This window comes from Saitoella complicata (genome assembly GCF_001661265.1).
Source record: "Saitoella complicata NRRL Y-17804 unplaced genomic scaffold SAICOscaffold_3, whole genome shotgun sequence".
NCBI lineage: Eukaryota > Fungi > Ascomycota > Saitoellomycetes > Saitoellales > Saitoellaceae > Saitoella > Saitoella complicata.
In genome coordinates, this window is record NW_017566994.1 from 304,130 (window position 1) to 315,696 (window position 11,567).

General features: G+C 53.1%; 6 protein-coding genes across 6 annotated transcripts in view; 4 read left to right on the forward strand and 2 right to left on the reverse strand.

Annotated features, from left to right (window-relative positions):
• Nucleotides 1-218: 218 nt before the first annotated feature.
• Nucleotides 219-963, forward strand: SAICODRAFT_17108 (uncharacterized protein; the record flags this gene model as incomplete). Its single annotated transcript, XM_019165752.1, has 3 exons — nt 219-317; nt 369-571; nt 618-963. The coding sequence occupies 3 exons, from the start codon at nt 219-221 to the stop codon at nt 961-963; spliced, it is 648 nt and encodes a 215-aa protein (XP_019026466.1).
• Nucleotides 736-1,940, reverse strand: SAICODRAFT_76263 (uncharacterized protein). Its single transcript, XM_019171014.1, has 4 exons — nt 1,891-1,940; nt 1,714-1,837; nt 1,592-1,659; nt 736-1,537 (listed from the first exon to the last, which is right to left on the reverse strand). Exon 4 carries the CDS (start codon nt 1,533-1,535, stop codon nt 1,164-1,166), a length of 372 nt encoding a protein of 123 aa, XP_019026467.1. The 5' UTR covers nt 1,536-1,537; nt 1,592-1,659; nt 1,714-1,837; nt 1,891-1,940; the 3' UTR covers nt 736-1,163.
• Nucleotides 1,941-2,228: 288 nt separating this feature from the next.
• SAICODRAFT_52895 (60S ribosomal protein L11) lies at nt 2,229-2,753 on the forward strand (the record flags this gene model as incomplete). The annotated part of the gene is made up of 1 exon (XM_019169178.1): nt 2,229-2,753. A coding segment is annotated over one exon (525 nt), but the record flags the coding sequence as incomplete, so codon positions are not given.
• Nucleotides 2,754-6,540: 3,787 nt separating this feature from the next.
• Nucleotides 6,541-7,974, forward strand: SAICODRAFT_28991 (RhoGAP-domain-containing protein). Its single transcript, XM_019167287.1, has one exon. It carries the CDS (start codon nt 6,549-6,551, stop codon nt 7,782-7,784), a length of 1,236 nt encoding a protein of 411 aa, XP_019026469.1. The 5' UTR covers nt 6,541-6,548; the 3' UTR covers nt 7,785-7,974.
• Nucleotides 7,975-8,073: 99 nt separating this feature from the next.
• On the forward strand, nt 8,074-9,206 carry SAICODRAFT_28992 (uncharacterized protein). Its single transcript, XM_019167288.1, has one exon. The coding sequence runs from the start codon at nt 8,154-8,156 to the stop codon at nt 9,111-9,113; it is 960 nt and encodes a 319-aa protein (XP_019026470.1). The 5' UTR covers nt 8,074-8,153; the 3' UTR covers nt 9,114-9,206.
• A 756-nt stretch (nt 9,207-9,962) lies between these two features.
• The window catches only part of SAICODRAFT_33381 (uncharacterized protein), a gene marked incomplete at both ends in the record, with an annotated part of 3,189 nt that continues 1,584 nt past the window's right edge, over nt 9,963-11,567 (reverse strand). Inside the window, one exon of the mRNA XM_019168291.1 lies at nt 9,963-11,458. Coding sequence (XP_019026471.1) covers nt 9,963-11,458 — 1,496 coding nt within the window. The remainder of the gene's footprint in view (nt 11,459-11,567) is intronic.

An 11,567-nucleotide genomic window follows, 5' to 3' on the forward strand; every position in this document is an offset into this window, starting at 1 on the left:
CTCGCTTCCATGACGATCGCCAAGCTACCTCCGCGTCCGTTTGATTTCGAAATCTTAGTCGAACGGCTTAGCCAGGTTTTGCGATGATTGGAACGGCCCGTCGCCTTCTTCTGCCGGTTTGTTGGGTGTGCTTCTATCGACTAGGGAGTCTGCGGTCTTAGCTGATCTTGGTCGATTTGCTCATCTTCTTTCTGAGATTTCGAGTCACAGGGAAAACAATGGCTGTTTCTCCACGCTTCACGGCGGGCATGGCTCTGGCAATCGTGGGTTATTCCTCGGAAGCTTTCGAGAATGGCAAGCTTAATGCCCGTGATATAGTGCGTGGTCCACATAGCTTATATTTGTTGTAGTACTAACAGTTAAAAAAGGTTAATGTGTATACCGCTAATTTCGCCCTTGTCGGCTCTCGTCTCGATACATTGTCAGACTATTATTTTAATAATTATTTGACTTACATATTTTCTTCCGCCGACGCAGAGATATACGGTGGATACGGCGGCAAATTCCTTCAGAAGGAGCTTTCCACGGCGCCTGACCTCGAATATTTCAAGCAGTACCTTGGAAAAGCAGCGTATACTACAATGGCGTTCTTTCCCGGTTCAACTAATGGTTCTTAGAATTGTACCGGCTGTGGTTCATGAGCACGTGGCTGGCATAGCCTTCAAGGCATGGGCAGTCTACGTCCTCCTAGCATTCACTCTTATCGTCTCAATCAGGTTTGTCTCGTGGACGTATTACCTGTACGTGTCACAGTTCGGTGAGGAATACGATCACACGGTCACCGTGATGGCAGCGGTGGTCGAGGGGGATGGGAGATTGAAGGAGCGCTTCGATCGGGCTGAGCTAGCTCCGGAGGGTAATATTCAGAACTTGAGATCTGCGAGGATTTGGTATGGTCCAGGCCGAAGCCAAGACAGCGGAGACACGAGAGTGCGGAGGGGATTTACGCTTGTAGGGGGGTAGTCGGGGTCAGGAGCGAGGAGGCGGGAGGGGATCTGACGGTGGTGTGTATAGTGGATACTGATGTTCGTGAGTGGAAGTGCGTATTATTATGTGAGATTGTATATCGCTCGGGTATATCATTATCAGACTTTCCTACTTCCTTCGCCTTACTCGGACCGTGCGTGGTTTCATCTTCGTTTATATCCTACCATCCCATCTCCTCACATTTCCCCCAAAACCCGACTCTCCTCCCCCTCTCCCTCGCCTTCCTCCCCCTCAGCCCCAGCCATCTCCTCATTCTGCATAACAATTGCATAAACACTCGCCTTAAACAACGTAAACACCAACCCCGTTTTCCTCTCCAAACTCCGCAGTTCGTCGAGGATTTGTGCCGTGGGGGTGTTTGCAAGGGATGCAATTGTTGTGTTTAGTTGGGTGAGGTTTTGTGAGAGGGAGGTGTATTCTGAGAGGAGAGCGGATTCGAGGGGGGAAAGGGGTGGGTGGGGTGCTGTGGTGGTGGAGGAGGTGGGAGCGGGGGTTGAGGTGGAGAGGTGGGAGGCAGTGTTGTGTGGGAGAGGGGTTTGCGGGTCCATTTCTGTCGATGATGTTAGTTTCTGCTCGTCGATAAGAGGATGAAGGGGGGCCATACCTGCGGTAGACACGTTCTATTGGCGGCTATAATGTTCAGCGGGTGGTCGCGTGGGATTTCTTCACGATCTGTGATAAACTTCATCAGTAAGCTATGACACATACAAATAGCGCACAACCCACTCTAGGTATGCTCAATTTGTTATGTCCTTTTACTGCGATAGTGTTCTGTACTGAGAGGTTGTTGGTGCCGGAGTGCAATGTCGAGTAGTGCGAATTGGTGATCGGTGGTAACAGCGATATCTTCCTGTGCAAAAATTTTCAGAAGATATCATAGAGAGTTTGCCAAGAGGATCGCACCTGTCAAACTCTTTGATATCCTGGTATCTTTCCCTTGCTGTTACAGGTTGTCGTCGTTGTTTACGCGCTCCGCATGAGCCATCGCCATACCAACGCGGTTTAGCCACAACTAGCCACAGCACCCTACGCGCAACACCGTGAATTTCGTCCTCAGCTCAGCTCGAACTTTTTGTTGCTCCGTGTGTACGACCAGTTTTCATCGACCCATCCATCAAAATGGTGAGTGATCCGGAAGGAGAGAGTCGTTACAGTCGTTCAATCTAGTTTGTTCTACATTCTGAATGAACCTCGGACGATCTCGATGGTGATTGAGCAAGGACTGACCAGATGACCAGTCCGCCGAGACCAAGTCCGCCAACCCCATGCGCGAGCTCCGCGTCGCCAAGCTCGTCCTCAACATCTGTGTCGGTGAGTCTGGTGATCGTCTCACCCGTGCCGCCAAGGTCCTCGAGCAGCTTTCCGGTCAGACCCCCGTCTACTCCAAGGCCCGCTACACCGTCCGTACCTTCGGTATCCGCCGTAACGAGAAGATCTCCGTTCACGTCACCGTCCGTGGCCCCAAGGCCGAGGAGATCCTCGAGCGTGGTCTCAAGGTCAAGGAGTACGAGTTGAGGAAGCGCAACTTCTCCGAGACCGGTAACTTCGGTTTCGGTATCCAGGAGCACATTGACTTGGGTATCAAGTACGACCCTGGAATCGGTATCTACGGTATGGACTTCTACGTCGTCATGGACCGTCCCGGAGCCCGTGTTGCCAAGAAGAAGCACTGCAAGGGTCGCATTGGTGTTAACCACAAGGTCAACCCCACTGAGACCATCCGTTGGTTCAAGTCCCGTTACGACGGTATTGTCCTCAACAAGTAAACGTTGCGTACGCGCGCGTTTACTGAGTGTCCGGTCATGACTGAATGAAGGAAGGTATATTTCTTTTTTGGGGTTTTGGTTGGGTCATATGAAAATAATGGAACTTCTTTCCTAATACTTGACAAGCCGATCTTCTGTGTGGTTAGGCAGAGATGGGGCGATAAGGTCACGACCCGGTCAATCTGTTGTGTTGCGGGTTTTGCGAGTGGTGATTCTTTCATGGATCATCCGCGACATGGTGGGTTCAACCTACTGGCAACTTGTGTTGCTATTGTCGTTTGAGCTTAAGTGATCAAGTCCCTCTTCGCCTGGCCCGGGATCGCAACGGCCTCTCATTCTTCAAGTGACCTGGCTTTGATGCTCTTCTTTGGCAACTTGCGGCGTGGAACCCGTTCGTCTACCAAGGGAGAGGATCGGGGCTGAGTCGTGGTGACTGTGTGTTGGGATGTCTTCTTGTGTGCCGCTGTTGGCCTTGACATGATGTCTGTGTTGTAGGTCTCAGCTTGTCCCCGTCCATCCTCACATTTCTCTACCCGCTGTATGTGTCTTGTAAACTCTTGCTATCTGTCAATACATGATCTTACCTTATTTCTTGGTTCACCTGCCTTCCAGGTTCTCGCTCGTCATCTCCCTTAATATCGCGCTCGTCTCTAACCTTCATCACTACATCCAGCTACGTTGCTTCAAGTTCCCACGGGTGTCCAGGTCCTGGTGAAGCTTCCATGTGCCAAGGTTGTGGTTTGACCGGCCGCCCGACGTTGTGTCCGAGTTTCTCGGTGGTATTACGAAGTTAGTAGAGGTCATAGCTATAAAGGAGGTGCCTATGGCGATCTTCAAATGTCGCAGCCTGGCCCATGGGGGCAACGTTTCGGGCCCGGCCAAGTGGCATGTACCAATTGTCAGACCGCAGAACATGGGGAACACAGTCGTGCGCTGTTTGTCCATACTTGTCAGTTAAGAAACATGTGCTGTGACAACGGCCGAACTGTCGATATTGTTCTGGTACATGGCATATTGCCCACGCCCGACTGTACAGCCAACTCAGACAGTACATCCGGATCCCCTCATGCCCGTCCGGTCAATTGCCCCGTCCGAACCGTCGTAGCCGTCTCCTTAACCCCTATATATCCCAAAAATACCCCAAACACGGCTCTTCAATACCGACCGTTTCGGTGCACGTTTTGAATCGGGGGTGTATGCACGGCGCACGGAAGCTTTCAGCCCTGGCGTCCCCAGCCGGCGCTGCGCGTACAAGCGCGTAGAGCAAGTTGACCCGAAAACTCCAAAGAGTCTCCTCGACTTTGTCTTCGATTGCAAGAGGCTGCTGGCCTTCAGCTTCTGGATATTGATTGATAACTGTTATTGAATGCTCGGGAGCGAGTATTCTGCGATACCAGGGAAGTACAGTATAAGACGTTCGTTAAGCATATAGGAGGGTTTCTTGACGGGGATACGGGAGCAAGCCCTCGGGACCTGAGCAGGGTGAAAATCAAGTGAGCACATACAGCGACACATTCGACGAGACTTGCGATGTCCGCTCATCCATCACCAACCTCACCTTCCTCCTTCGTCCCTTCACCTACCCTCGCCTCGCACACACCCTCCAGCGGCTCCACGTCTGACCTCCTCACTTCACTCCAGAAAGAAAACGCCTCTCTATCGAGTCAGAATAAACAATTATGGAAGTTGGTCGATAAACAACGGGCGATGATTTTGGCGCTGAGAGGGGATTTGGAGAGAGTGGGGGGTGAGAGGGAGAAGTTGAGGGAGAGGGTTAGGGGGTTCATTAAGGAAGAACGAGAACGGGGGAAGGAAGTTGAGGGGTTATTGTCGCCGGCTTTGGAAAGTGGAAAGATGAGGGGTGCGGAGAGTGCGGATGTGGGGGGAGAGACGGTGACGCTGGAAGAGACCATTCCGACAACGAACTTCACTGCGCCAATCGAAGCTCAGACACCTCCACTTCCCTCACCGCCTACATCTACAGCAACACCTACCAGCGCTGGTCCTGCGACTGGGTTGATTCCGGCATCCAATAAACGCCGTCCGACGCCATTACCACTCACAAATACAACAACGGACACACCTACGACTACGAAGATAACCACGACGTCCATCTCGATGACGAGCCTGCATGCCGTTGTTCCAGCACCGCCCCTCTCAGCCGTCGTCGCATCCAGCTTCACCAAGAACGGAGAAAGAACGCCAGCGCCGAGGACCAGGACCCGCTCAGCCACTGTCACCGGTTCCTCCGACTCCACCTCTTCTTCCCGACTCGCTGCTCCACCGACGGGGTACGACACCCCCCTTGCCGCCAGACGCGACCGTGGACGGAGTAATGATGAAGAAGACGATGAGGACGAGGACGAGGATCCGTTTCATTCGCCGTTGTTGAGTGCCCGCAAGTTTGGATTCGGACATGGGATGATGGGGATGAACGGGTTGTTGTCGCCGTCAAGTTTGGGTGGGGTGACGAAAATGGTTGCGTCGGGGGATATGGAGAGGGAGCAAGGGCCGATCGGCCTGGGGCTTGGACTGGGGTCGGGATTAGGTGGAGGGAGCGTTGTTGTCGATGTCGTACGGGATGAGGAAGCACAGAAGAAGAACGAGGAAGGGGTCCTGGGAGGCGGAGGAGGGGTCTTGTTGGATGTACCGGCGAGGATCTCGACGCCTGGGTTGCCAAGGAGTCCGAGGGATGGAATCGCGATGTCCATGTCGCCGCCTTCACCAGCTGCCGGCCACGGAATCCCTAAGACTGAGGTCGCGATTCTGGCTTCGAGCCCGCCTGTGACGGAGGGCATGCTAAGTCCCGTCACGGCACGAGAACACCTTAGCCCGAACTCCTTCACCACTACGAACTCAATACACACGATGTCCCCACAGACGAACAGTGTTACTTCGACTCCGGACCCGAGTACGCAGTTCATCGACCCGGATTCGCTGTTGCTCACGCCTGACTCAATGTCCGAAGTCGCACTGACGGCGTTAGCCATCAGTACTACCGACCCAGACGCACCTGTCCCAAGTTCATTGATGGTCGATATCGGGATCTTGGACAAGTTTAACTCGAGCTTGAAGTGGGTAGTGAGAAAGAGTATGCTCGATGTATGCGACATCACAGGCTTGGAAGTCGATGTACGGAGTGTCGGCGGGTGGGCTGTACAGAAGAGTATGCTTGAAGGGTACCTGAGGGGTCTGTTGAGGAGGGAACGAGGGGCGTTGATGGGCGTTTGTGAATTTTTGAGTACGGATGTGATTGAGAGGGGTGGGGTTGCTGCAACCACGATAGTCGAGGCGGCTGTGAGAGGGGGAGAGGTAGGGAGGAAGGAGGGGTGGTTAAGTAAGAAGAGTAAGGGGTTCGGGGGGTGGAAGAGCCGGTGGTTCGTTCTCGAGGGCGGCGATATGAGGTACTATGATAAACCTGGTGGAACTGCAGGTAGTGCCATCAGGCTTTCTAGTGCACAGATTGCGAGACAGGCGACGAAGGATGCATCGAAGGAGAATACCCAAGATGAGAAGAAAACAGAGGGGAAGGAGGGGTATAAACACGCCTTTATGATCTTGGAGAGTAAGAAGGTACGGCATATTCTCTGTGCCAACTCGGATGAAGAGAGAGAGGAGTGGATCCGGATGTTGTTGCAGCATATTGATTTGGCGAATTCTCCCCTGCCTCTGATGTCCGAGAAAGCGGAGAAGGAGAAGGGAAAGAAAGCCGCTAAGACTAAGCAGGGGAGGCATGTGAGTGCCAATGAGGGCGCGCATGTGGGAGGGATGGTGGAGAGCGAGAGTATGAGGAGTATGTCGAGTACGTCGACGAGGAGGGATGATGAGTTTGGCGTCGGGCTTGGGCGACCGGTTACGAGGGAGAGTGTGCTCGGGATAAGCTATGACCGGATGGTACAAGGTCAGCGTCCCTCGCCTCATTCACGGTCAAAGTCCGTTGAGTCCGTGCCGCCACTACCGATTATGCCGCCTATCTTGCCGGAAGTCAAGGTCCAGGGGATTAGTGGACCGACGAATGGGACGGTCATCACGGATGGATCGCAGTGGGGGAACATTCATGTTCGCGACGATGATTCCATCAAAACCAATGATGACAAGAAAGCCGCGGATAAACGGATTAAGAAAAAGTCCTTTTGGGGATTCGGACATTCGAAGACACCACAACGGACTTCCTCGGACGCGAGCACGAATTCGACGCCGCCGGCGCAGAGGAGGGGTGGGCATGGTCCCGTGTTTGGGGTGACGCTAGAGGAGGCGATTGCCGTGTCAAGGCCGGTGAGGGATGATGTCCTGTTGCCAAATGTGGTGTACCGGTGCATCGAGTACCTCGAGGCCAAGAACGCGGTTCTGGAGGAAGGGATTTATCGCCTGTCCGGGAGTTCCTCAGTCGTGAAGATGCTGAAGGAGAAGTTTGATAAGGAGGGGGATGCAGAGTTGTTTGGTGCGAAGGAGATGTACGATGTACATGCCGTCGCCGGCTTGTTGAAGCTGTATCTGAGGGAGTTGCCGGTGAGTGTGTTGACACGCGAACTGCATGTCGAGTTCTTGCAGGTGATCGGTGAGGTGGACGACTTGCCGGCACGAACAAGAGAGGTGAATCGACTCGTTCATCGACTACCGCCTGCGAATTTCTCGTTGTTGAGAGTGTTGTGCGCGCATTTGATCAGGGTTGTGGAGAATTCAAATGTGAATAAGATGACGGCGAGGAATGTCGGGATTGTGTTTTCGCCGACGTTGAATATTCCTGCGGGGGTGCTGACGTTGTTTCTGGGTGATTTCGAGGGAGTGTTCATGGAGGATGTGGATGCTCTTGCAGACCTCGTACAGAATTATGACGAAGGATATGGTCAGAGCAGCCAGGAGCAGTATGCTGAGGGGCAGTATGATACGCGGAACCATGGAGGGTTACATGTTCCTACCAGTCTGCGGGATGACCGGCGTTCGCGAAACAGACATTCGCACATTGTGGGAGGAGATCTTGGGTATGGGAACGGTGGATACGGCGGGAGATTACACAACGTGTACGAGTGAGTTTAAGAGCTGAGAGGGAGGATATTTTGGCACACGAAATTTGCAAAGGAGTTTTTCATTCGCTTGAAAGTTTGGCATCGATCATCATTGGGAAGGCTCTCAGATCAACAGCATGCTTAAGGCCAAGGACATTTGGCTACATCTACGTCACTACTACTTAATATCTTCAAGACAATACATTCGCTTCTCAATCATGAATTTGAAGGATTTCGGAACTTTGCGTATCTCTGCCGACGATTAAGGTTTCCCCGCGCAGATGCGACTGCAGGGTTCAACGACGTCGAATGTCCAGCAGCGCACCCAAAGAGACCGCAATAATTCCAACTGCAATTACTATCGATCCGCCTGCTCGTTGAAGATAAGAAAAAAATGACACCGACTTTGGTCTCCTCACAAACCGGCGCGGCACAATTCCTCACCGTTCCCGGTCGAGGCACCGTCGGCAGAATACACACCCTCTCCTCCCAATACCCTGTCAAACTGATGTCGCCATCTCCACTACCATCTGCCAAATCACTCGTTATTCATGTTCTTTCGTACGGCGGTGGCTTGGTTCAAGGGGATAATGTCACAGTGCGCGGAACTGTCTCGACATCTTCCACCGTTGTCCTCACAACCCAAGGATTCACGAAAGTCTTCGTCGGTGGCCGTGGGTCAAAACAGAGCCTCGAAATCAAAGTCGGGAAGGGCGGAATATGTGCTTTACTACCTGATCCGGTACAGTGTTTCCGGGGGAGTTGCTACGTTCAGGATCAGGTCTTCGAGGTAGAGGTCGGAGGGAGTTTGTGCGTGTTGGATTGGGTATGTGATGGGCGAACGGGAGAGAGTTGGGAGTTTGAGAGGTTTTTGTCGAGGAATGAGGTTTGGGAGGTGCAGCCAGAGCCAGCCAGCAATGGGGATGGCACGACAAACGGAGATGCGACCACAAACGGAGATGCGACCACAAACGGAGAGTCAGACGAGAAAGCGAAAGGATCCCGAAGACGACTAGTGATCAAAGACAACGTCCGCCTCGACGGATCAGTCCAACAACGGATGCTATCACCTCACTCCCCTCACCGGATGTATACAACCCTCGCAACCCTCATCCTCCAAGGTCCCGCCTTCGACGCACTTTCCTCCTCCCTCCTCACCCGCTTCCGAAACGAAAAGGTCAATGTGCAGGAAACAAGTTTATGGACAGTTGCGAAGACTACGAGGGGGGCTACGGTTGTGAAAGTTGCAGCAGAGGGAGGGGTGGAGGAGTGTAGGAGGGTTATTTGGGGGTTGGTTGGAGAGGGCTTGGAAGAGTTGGTGGGGAGGGAGGGGGTTCGGGCGTTGGTTGAGTAGACGAAAGAACGAAGAAGGGAAATGGATATACCTGGTATACACCATATTGAGCATATAGGATCTTGAATTTGCAATGGACGATTTTCACCCTCGCAAAGCGCGAACCGCCCGCACGCGTACTGCTGTGTGCACAATTCTTGACGGCGCGCATTTTACCGCCTATATGTGTGGGGATGGTTTACTGAAAACGCCCATCTTCATAGACAAGGCTTGGGAGGGCGGTTTCAGGGGCGAAATCGATAGATCGGAGGCTTAGGAACCGATTGATGTCCTCGAAACGCGTGTAGCACTATTTCTCATAGAGCTGTGACATGGTGAAGAGTTTTGGCGTAGGTGCATGCAACATGCATGAAAGCATCGAAAACACTCTCTGGGCCCAGAAATCACAAAAAATGTTAGAATCAAATGTGAAAGTTACGTCAAGAATTTTGCACACAGCTGTATTAATATTCATGGCATCCCTCGCTGCTGGGACAACGCCAGAAGGGGTTCTACGCACGAGGGCTTCAAAGAGCAGTGTATTGCGATATGTCCGACAGCCATCGTTTCCTTGGCAGGCCTTGAAGAAAAGTGTAGCGGGTTCTGGAGCGGCTTCCCACAGTCCTTTGCAGCCTTTTGCATGAGCAGATAACCTCAGAAAAAGACCTCGGCGATGTCACGATCACATTTGACTGTTACACTGTTAGAAGTTGTTGGAGACCACGGATCAAAGTCTTTCAGAAAAAATGAAATCAATTCAGTAAACGATGTCAGCTCCAATTAAAGTAACGAGTAACGACGGCAAACACTATCAATAAAGCGAACAATGAAACAAAGAAAACCCTAAGCCCGCCATGAGAAGCTTAACTCCTACCTCTTCTCATCACTGGTGTCATAGCTCGAGTCGATGGCACCAAGGAACAGCTTCACCAACCAAACCTCCGGACTCAACTCGCACCCACTCTCCTTCCTCATCTGATCCGCCTCCATCTCGTAGTTCGAAGTCACATCGACCCTGGCACCAACTTCGTGATGCTCGTCGAGCTCTTGGAGGAACTGGCGGGCTTTCATGTCGGTACCAACTTGGCCAAACATGAGGTTGAGAGCACCCACACCGTACTGGTTGCCTTGGAAGAAGTGGTTTGCATCCCGAATGACGTTGAAGATGGTGTTGGAGTCCTCGCCTTGGGGTTGGCCGTCGGTGATGGTAATGATGAGGACGGGTTTGTGGAGCTGGTTTGCTCTTGCCCTAGAGAGAACCAAGGGCTCGAGGATTTTCGCTTTCAACTGCGTCCCGATCGGGGTCAATCCGCCGAACTTGACTTGAGAGATAACCTTGTCGGCATCGGCTTCGCTGCGGATATTGTCTCCCTTGATGTCGGAGTTGAAGAAACGGACTTGAATCCCGTCGTCGTCAAAAAGACTCGCGGCGAAAGCGACGTGGCTTAAGATCATCTTCATATCATCCAACCTCTCGCCCTTTTCCTCGAAGACCATGGAGCCCGAATCGTCGATGAACAAGATGACGTCGAAGAGTGCCAACTTGCAGATGTCAACAGCTATCTCGGAAGGAAGCTTCCATTTGGCGATCAACTCTGGGAGACGGTGGGCGGCGCGGGAAGCAACTTCGCGGATACGCTGTTGGTATGCGTGAGGAGGGTAAAAAGCCTCAAGATGCTGGTCTTTGATGCAACGCTCCAGAGCGCCTTCAACGGACGTAACAAAGTTGATGGGGTGGCTGTTGCCTCCATGGGATGGATGAGGGGTGTAGTGCTGAGGATGGGAGAGGGAGCGATCGCCTCCTCCTTCTCCGATGTTCGCGAAGAGCCCGGCCGCGGTGCTGATCCCTTGGGCGACGCCCACGACATCCGTGAACAGATTGCGAGATCCGGTATGCGGACAAGTGCCAGGTTCGTGCCAGCACGAGCATGATACACACTGGAAGCGCTCGGGCCCATGGTGGACTCCGTGCCCAGCGGGACAAGGTTCGTGCCAGTAAGAGTGGTACTGCGTACAGTGCGGGCAAATACCCGGAGGATAGCGGATAGGCGCACCATAGTTGTCCGTAGGGATTGGACCGTGAGAAGAGCCACCTCCGTGGCCATGTTGACCTCCAGGGTGCCCTCCATGTATTTGGGGGCAATGGCCGGGAGGATGGTTTTGGTGACAATGTCTGCAAAGGATCACCGTGGGACAGGCCTGGTGTGGGGGGTGGTATTCACGACAGCGAGTGCAGATTATGACGACTGTGTCGCTGTGAGGAGGGCAAGGGCCGGGAGGATGCGGCTTCTGGCACGTATGACAAGGACAAGGGCCAGGCGGGTGCGGTTTCTGGCATGAATAGCAATGGATGGGGGTGGGGCAGGCTTCATGCGGGGGGTGAGGGTGTTGGCAGCGCACACAAATTGTCGTGGTCGTGTTGACGTGAGGAGGGCAAGGGCCAGGCGGGTGCGGCTTCTGGCACGTATGACAAGG

What these genes read in the sequence shown, in the direction of transcription:
- SAICODRAFT_76263 (XM_019171014.1), bottom strand. Translation starts at nt 1,535, where the DNA reads ATGGACCCGCAAACCCCTCTCCCACACAACACTGCCTCCCACCTCTCC.
- SAICODRAFT_28991 (XM_019167287.1), top strand. Translation starts at nt 6,549, where the DNA reads ATGTCGAGTACGTCGACGAGGAGGGATGATGAGTTTGGCGTCGGGCTT.
- SAICODRAFT_28992 (XM_019167288.1), top strand. Translation starts at nt 8,154, where the DNA reads ATGACACCGACTTTGGTCTCCTCACAAACCGGCGCGGCACAATTCCTC.